The sequence below is a fragment of the Hippocampus bargibanti genome, linkage group LG14 (genome assembly GCF_051943395.1).
Source record: "Hippocampus bargibanti isolate YZ-2025 linkage group LG14, ASM5194339v1, whole genome shotgun sequence".
NCBI lineage: Eukaryota > Metazoa > Chordata > Actinopteri > Syngnathiformes > Syngnathidae > Hippocampus > Hippocampus bargibanti.
The window spans coordinates 16,294,535-16,302,513 of record NC_142747.1 but is presented as its reverse complement, the minus strand read 5'-3'; the positions used below and the strand labels follow the sequence as shown (position 1 = coordinate 16,302,513).

The 7,979-nt window shown below is 38.4% G+C and overlaps 1 protein-coding gene across 2 annotated transcripts; it reads right to left on the bottom strand.

Moving 5' to 3' along the window:
* Positions 1-368: 368 nt before the first annotated feature.
* On the bottom strand, positions 369-7,977 carry actmap (actin maturation protease). 2 transcript variants are annotated; one of them, XM_089014587.1, is made up of 6 exons: positions 6,391-7,401; positions 5,959-6,027; positions 5,673-5,791; positions 4,355-4,484; positions 3,523-3,593; positions 369-1,164 (listed from the first exon to the last, which is right to left on the bottom strand). In XM_089014587.1, the coding sequence occupies exons 1-6, from the start codon at positions 6,483-6,485 to the stop codon at positions 788-790; spliced, it is 861 nt and encodes a 286-aa protein (XP_088870713.1). In that variant the 5' UTR covers positions 6,486-7,401; the 3' UTR covers positions 369-787. The 2 variants fall into 2 exon arrangements, with proteins under 2 accessions (XP_088870713.1, XP_088870712.1); XM_089014586.1 differs by lacking the exon at positions 6,391-7,401 and adding an exon at positions 7,408-7,977 and having other exon boundaries at positions 372-1,164.
* Between the last annotated feature and the right edge of the window lie 2 nt (positions 7,978-7,979).

Here is a 7,979-nt window from a genome sequence, read left to right as displayed (position 1 = left end):
AAGGCTGAAATAACCAAAGCAGTTGAGTGATATTCTTACTGATAATTATTTTTTTAGTTCTGTATTTGCTCATTTTCATGTTATTATTGTTAGGGTCATCATTAATGAAGCAGGAATCAAAAGTAAAAACAAAAAGATTCTTTAATCTTCGGGACGGCATAAAATGTAACTGCCCCCGAAGGCGAGGCAGAGAGGAGAGAGAAAAAGTGGGAGGGGCTGGTTGGGAGAGCTTTTGTAAAGACGGACAGGATGTGATATCATGACAGGAAGTCAGAGAAAATAAAACGATCTAAAGACGGATAGAATGTGACATGATGACAGGAAGTCCGAGAAAATAAAATGATATAAAGACGGACAGCATGTGACATGACAGGAAGTCCGAGAAAATAAAATGATATAAAGACGGACAGAATGTGACATGACAGGAAGTCCGAGAAAATAAAATGATATAAAGACGGACAGAATGTGACATGATGACAGGAAGTCCGAGAAAATAAAACATTGTAAAGAAATAGAAAAGATGTAAAAACTGTGTTTGTATTGTGAATTGCCCTAACAATTATCTTGAAACATGTTTCAAGAATTTAGAAACGCATCTGAATTCATGAAAATGGAAGGAAATTATTTAATGTGCAAAAAAGAAAAGTAATGTACGTACATAACTCGCAGCATCATATTTAATGTCTGCACCTTTATTAAAGGAGTTCAATCAGTACTTAAAAAAATTAAAACAGACTTCACTTCAACACATGAACAACAATACGTCCATATTTACATACAAACAGCATCACTCCTGACCTTTTAAAACTGCCTGTTTATCTGTTCCACACTCTGTCCTTACATGCAGTAAAACAGCCTGACCAGCCAACCCGGCTTCTACTCCACCTTTGGGGAGCACATATTGTGTTCCGTCGCTGGATCTTTGCGGGTCCAACGATTTCAGCTGCTCATTGCTTCGAATGACGCTGTCTAAAGTCCACAGTTGGTAGCGCAGACTTTTCCCCTGCTTGGCCAGGATGTAAATATCTCTGAGGTGTGAGATGTCCACTGTGGGACAAGATGAGGAGGAACTGGAATGTCCACGCAGGTGAATCCATGGCAGAGTGGAGTCTTGCTGTGTGGGTTCTGTCCCGATGTCCCCTTGGTTCATACCCAAGAGAACCCCTGCAAGGTAAATAATAATACATTTCATTTATAAGCGCCTGTAAACAAAGGCATGAGCGGTCAGGCTCTTGTCAGACAATCTGAAATACATTGAACTACATCATTCCTTATGTCACAGGTGTCAAAGTCAAGGCCCGCGGGCCAAATCCGGCCCGCCACATCATTTTTTTCGGCCCGCGAAAACAAATCAAACTTGTTAAATTCCATGATGATTGCTAAAATCTGAGCCAAAATTTCATATTTTTGGATGTCAACCACAATAAAAGTCATTATTCTTGACTTCAGATTTGAAAACGAGTTATTCATTAATTTGCTGTGTGCTCCATATGTAATATTTGAAGGGATTTAAACATTCTACTGGGTTCCCCAAATTCATAACCCTCGAGAGGAAACCATAACCATGGTTTTATTGTTATGTGCTTTGTTTTATTGTTTTTATTGTAAAGTGTCCTTGGGTGTTTTGAAAGGCGCTTGAAATAAAATGTATTATTATTATTATTATAACGACAATGTGGCCCGTGGCAAAAAATGACTTTGACACCCCTGCTTTATGTGACATATTTGTGCTTTCACTTTCTGAAATGCTCTACATCAGGGGTCTCAAACTCAATTTACCCGGGGGGCGCTGGAGGCAGAGTCTGGGCGAGGCTGGGCCGCATCAGGATTTCCACAAGAAAAGCACAGATAAAACTTTCCAATGTTCTCAAAATCTTTTTTTTAACACACAAAAAAATTAATTCAATGAATAAATGGAAAAATGAATAAAAAATAAATGAACCAGTAATAAATAAATAAAATAATTATAATTATTATAAGGCAGATACAGACGACTGATAAAACCACAGGAAAACTAATTATTTTAATAAAGTTTCAAATGTCTGTATTCACAGTTCTTTCACCTTTAACTTTCTTAACATAAAACATAAAATATTGAACATGAACTGTCCTAAACATGGCTTCTCTTGCCTATTTGTTCAGTTCCACACACGTTTCATTCATCTCAATCATGCGGGGTGCACTAACATTAATCTTTCATATCAAGGTGGGCCGCAAAATATTCTTTCGGGGACCGCAGTTGGCCCGCGGGCCACGAGTTTGAGACCCCTGCTCTACATGAATAAAGTGGAATTGAACAGCACGCATTAGTCAAAGTTAGCTTTATTGTCAAATATGGTAATATGCAAGACATACAGCACAGATGAAATAATAATACATTTCAATTATAAGCACCTTTCAAAACTCTCAAGATCACTTTACACAGTCACAGGATGTTTTTCTGTGGTTGAGCAGTGGCAGCCACACGCGCCAGCATTCACTCAACCCGGAAGTAACTCAAATAGAATAGTAAGACAAATAGATAGAAAGCTAGCTAGCAAGCCAATAGATAGCTCATAGTTAGCCAGCTAGATAGCTATTACTGTCTTCTCAGACTCAGCGTGCAAGGCCCTTATAATGACTTTAACAAACATAATAAACACGAAAATGCCAATTTGCCGGGAGAGAGAGAGAGGACCCAAAAACTGTGATTTTCTTCAAAAGATGACCCTAGGCCTTATAGCCAGGTGCGCCTTATATGTCTTCAGTATATGTGCCATATATTTAGAAAACGTATATATTTATATGATGTTTGTCAAACTTTTTTCATTCATTGCCTTATATATGATAAAATGTTTGAAAATACACCATTCATTGGGTGTACACCTTATACTCCGGTGCGCCTTATACACCAGAAAATACAGTAATACATTTAATAATAAGTATTGGGGATGTATCATATTTCATTTTTAACTCATTCGCTGCCACTTACTAATTTAATCGGGAATTGAAAAGTGTGACGTTGAGTGCCATTCCCGAATTTGTTCGAATTTTAGTTCTTCCTGCGGTGCCGATAAAGCATTGGTCAGACCTCTGACAATGTTTTTCCGTTCCACAAGGGGGCAGGATTTGCCTTTTGTCCATGTTAGTGCTTTGTTACAGCTTCAGCTGTTGTTAAAGCGCTATATAAATCAATGTATGTATGTATTGTATTTTGGACAGCCGCCCTCATTTCAAGCTCATATAACTCCAGACCCATATAACTTAGGAATTAACAATGTTTTTCTTATTCTTTTTCTGATGTAATAAGAGAGTCTAAGGTTTCTAACGCCATATTGAATGTTTATGTAGCCCTAAAACTCAATATTCTGTGGGTCCTGTGAAAGTGACAAAAACCCTGGCACTGGAGTGAGCACATTTTTGCACATCGTCTGGCAGTGAATGAGTTTGTGATTTCGTCAACCCATTAAATTACATTTTGCTTTTGACCCACTCCAGGAACTGTATGCCGCATTGTATTGATTTTTGGCATCCGTTTCTTACCTGAAGCCACAGCCCAGTGAGCCCGATGGCCGCCACGCTCGCAAGGCTCATGGTTGTAGTCTTCATCATATCTGGGTGGCTAATGTTAAGGTGCAGATTCCCTGGTTTAAAACTATTTGCAGGTATGCTCAGTCTGTCCAGTATTTTTGTCTTGTGAGTAGCCTACATCTGAAAATGTGTCCACCTGCAAGTCTTCCCGCCCTTGGACTCCACTTTGACATAATGTGGCTAATTTGCTTAGTGACCACCTCGATACTGAATTTCTGAATCCATGACACAGTTGCATCCAAAGCCACTTACTTTCAAGTGATGGCTGGACAATACAGTGATAGCTCGTCTTAGGAACTTAATTGGATCCCAGACAGTGTGTAAGGCGAAAAGTGTGTATCCCAAAAATTAATTTCCCATAGGAAACCATTAAAATGAGAATAATCCGTTCCCAGGTCCCCATAAAACATAATTTTCTACTTTCTAATTTACCTTAAAACTACACAAAATATACCTTATTCAAACGAAAAGTTCGTAAGGGGTTCATCAACCGAGGTATCACTGTATTCTTTAAAACACTGTCATGCATCCTTTTATTAACCTGCATCGCATTTTTTGGGATGCTCAGATTGGCAACAATAATTTCAGATTTGCGGCACATACTCAAATGCGCCCTGAAATTGATGCGGTGGACATCTGTATTTGGGTTCAGCAATACAGCACAAGTCCTACCTCTACAAATGTTTTGACTGTCTAAATGGACAATCACAAGAAAAATCTTATACTCGGTCATCATAAGATCCAGGCTGTCTTTTTCCCCGCTATTCTCTTTAAAAATGGATACGGGATAAGAACAGGCTGTCTGCTCCACAAGTGTGCGACAATCCTGTTGGCATTTTCGCCACTCAAACCACCCGCTAGCAACTCCGCCTTACAGCCACACACTTCCTGGGCCAGCAACGCCATGTTACGAGCTGAACAAAAAAAAAAAATACATGAAATTGTTTTAAAACACATTACGAATGTTGTGAATGAGGACATGAAGGTAGCTAGCTGGTTCGATAGAAGAGGATGCATAAAAACAGGGACACTGATTCGCTGTGGCGACCCCTGAAAGGAAAAGCTGGATGGATGGATGGATGGATGGATGGGTGGATGGTTGGAATGAAAAAAGGATGGAAGGAAGGAAAGAAAGAATGAAAAAAGGATGGAAGGAAGGAAAAAGGAAGGAAAGAAAAAAAGCACGGAAAGAAAAAATGAAAGGAATGAAAAAAGGATGGAAGGAAGGAAAAAAGGAAGGAAAGAAAAAAAGCACGGAAAGAAGGAATGAAAAAAGGATGGAAGGAAGGAAAAAAGGAAGGAAGGAATGAAAAACAGACGGAACGAAGGAAAAAAGCACGGAAAGAAGGAATGAAGAAAGGATGGAAGGAAGGAAAAAAGAAGGAAAGAAAAAAAGCACTGAAAGAAAAAGGAAAGAAGGAATGAAAAAAGGATGGAAGGAAGGAAAAGAGGAAGGAAGGAATGAAAAACAGACGGAACGAAGGAAAAAAGAAGGAATGAAGGAAGGAAAAAAGGGAAAAAAGAATAAAAGAAGGAAAAAAATGAAGGAAAAAAGGAATAAAGTAAAGAAAAAAGGAATGAAGGAAAGAATGAAAAAAGGAAGGAAGGAATGAAAAAGGATGGAAGGAAGGAAAGGAAAAAAGGAAAGAAAACAGGAAAAAGGGAAAAATGAATAAAGGAAAGAAAAAAATGAAAGAAAAAGGGAAAGAAAAACAGAAGGAAGGAACGATAAAATGAAGGAAAAAAAGGAAGGAAGGAAGGAAGGAAGGAAGGAAGGAAAAAAAAAGAAGGAAGGAAGGAAGGAAGGAAAAAAAGGAAGGAATGAAAGAAAAAAGGAAGGAAAAAGGAATAAAGTAAAGAAAACATGAAAGAAAATAGGAAAAAAGGAATAAAGGAATAAAGGAAAGAAAATATAAATGAAAAAGGAAAATAAAAGGGGAGAGAAAAAGAGAAAGAAAAGGGAAAGAAAAAGTGATTCAATCATTATTTGAGTGTTTTGGTTATTGCTATGAGAGTGTTTCAATTTTAGCTAGGATAGGAACCTAAATGATTTGTCACAGTACTATTCAAACAAACATAAACCCCATTTCCCTTTACATTACCTGAGAACATTTCACCCTGTACTGTAAAGCCTCGGCTGAGCGCAACCTGAACCACGGCGTCCATATCAACGGCCGCTCGCCGCAGGTGAGCCGCCATCCACAAGGCCACCAAGCCACACCTACAAAGTAAACAAAGACACAATCGGCGTCCGGACACACCCTGGCAAATACAGTATGCCTAATAATGACGTCAATGTGAAATATTGCGACAGTTTCCACTGTTACATAAGTATCCTATCAGTCAAAGGTAGAACACGATAGTACTTGACGAGCATTCCGCACTCACTGTGGCCCATCTTGGATGAGCGAAGGCACGTATGTGTTTACCAGAGTCCAGTGGAGATCTCGGCTGAAACTGCAACAGACAAGAAAGAAATGATGTGCCCTATATGTTTGTGCATATGGAAAGAGTACAACTGAAACAGTCAAGTATGAGATAAAAGAAATATACAGTGATACATTGGCTTACGAACTTAATTGGTTCCCAGACAGAGTGTGTAAGGTGAAAAGTGTGTATCCCAAAAATTAATTTCCCATAGGAAACCATTAAAATGAGAATAATCCGTTCCTTGGTCCCCATAAAAGATAATTTTCTACTTTCTAATTTTCTAAGCCTTAAAACTACTCAAAATGTACCTTATTTTATGTATAATAAATGTGCTATGGTATTATAATTAAAGAAATAAACGGTACTGTAAAATAAAGTCGCTTTATTTACCTTTGTGATGGTCGTTGATGGCTTGATGGAATGGAGTGGCCGGTTTCCTCAGCATCACACACTTGATTAGGAACGTAGCCTTCTTCTTTCACCATTTTGAGGAATTATCCCTTGTAGGTGCTTTCTCTGTGATAATTTTATCTAGTTCCTCATCAATTGTGTTCTGTTTAGCTGGGTTGATAGCTTTTTGCATCAAGTGTACAGATGACTTGAGTGGGTTGTTAATGGAGTCTGATTGATGGGATATTTTAACCTTGCAGTCTACACTGCCTTTGAACTATCAAAGTTGAAACTCTCTCACTGTCGTCTGCCTGTCTCTTTAATGTTTAAACCACCTCCCCTCACTGCTGCCTTCTTGACCAATCACGTGGCTTTAACCAAAGACTGGGGGCGGGGAGTAGAGGACAAAAAAAGTCGGCAGCCATTTTGTTGTGAGAAGAACGGGCTCGTTCGCGAACAAAAGTGACCTTGAGAGTTTTGAAAGGTGCTTATAAATGAAATATATTATTACTATTAATATATTATTAATTAATTATGGATTATTATTATTTGGTTTTTATTATTATTATTATTATTATTATTATAGTTGTTGTTATTATTATGTGTTTGTCATGTTTTTTATGATGATACGAGAGTAGCGTGAGACAAATTTCTCGTGTGTTCTACACACTTGGCCAATAAAGATGATTCTGATATGCATTGTGTATCTGAAGCACAATGCTATTCTGAGGTAAAAATGAAGCTTTTGTACATTAATCAACGAACAAAAACAAGGTAGCTTTTGTGAGGATTGGCTATTTTGAAAACAAATGAATTACACAAAATGTAATGTTTTGTTTTCTTGCGCGATGACATTATTGTGCATGCTTGTGATACCTTAACGCATAAGCTATGCATGCAATTGACCTTTATCTTATGAACCATTTGATGCAGAGGAAACGATACAGTCATAATAGAACAACTGGTCCAAAGTTATTTTTATTATTATGATCATTATTATTATTATTTATTGGTCACCTGCTCTCCCTCTGACTGATGAGTAGGAGAGGTTCTGTGGTGTCCCCTTCTAGTGGGCTCTTGCCGCCTGCTATCGTTTGATACAACTTCTTTTTGCCAGTAGAATCTGGAAGTGCTGGAGGTGGCAGAGGAGGTGGTGGAAGAAGGGACACGTGGAGCCCCGACATATCCTCTGATGACCTGTCAAGGACAGTTTCCAACAGCGTGCAAAAACAACTCGCAACCTTCTTTCCGCATCGAAAATAGTTCGTTTCGATGTGCTAAAAAGTCGTGGTGATCATCTCCGAACGATTATGACCATCAAACATTATTCGCATTGTTTTGTTGCACATCGTGATTTGTTTTGATAAGTAAGCCTTTTTGATCTGTGTAGCCGGTTGTTTGGAACCAAATTTGGTAACTTCCAACATTCTTCTTCATGTAGTCGGCGGGTTGCCTCGCCGAACACGCATTATCGCCCCCTGCAGGACATTTTGATTCATAAATTAATTTGTTATTTATGAAAAATTGCGTTTTTTAAGAGCTCATTTAAGAGCTCATTTTCAAAACTTGGCCGAGTAACCATATAAACT

What these genes read in the sequence shown, in the direction of transcription:
- actmap (XM_089014586.1), bottom strand. Translation starts at nt 7,574, where the DNA reads ATGTCGGGGCTCCACGTGTCCCTTCTTCCACCACCTCCTCTGCCACCT. An exon ending in CTCATCCAAGATGGGCCACA is followed by an intron (nt 5,792 to 5,958) that starts GTGAGTGCGGAA and finishes TTTACTTTGTAG; the next exon opens with GTGTGGCTTGGTGGCCTTGT. An exon ending in TCACTGGGCTGTGGCTTCAG is followed by an intron (nt 1,165 to 3,522) that starts GTAAGAAACGGA and finishes TTTACCTTGCAG; the next exon opens with GGGTTCTCTTGGGTATGAAC.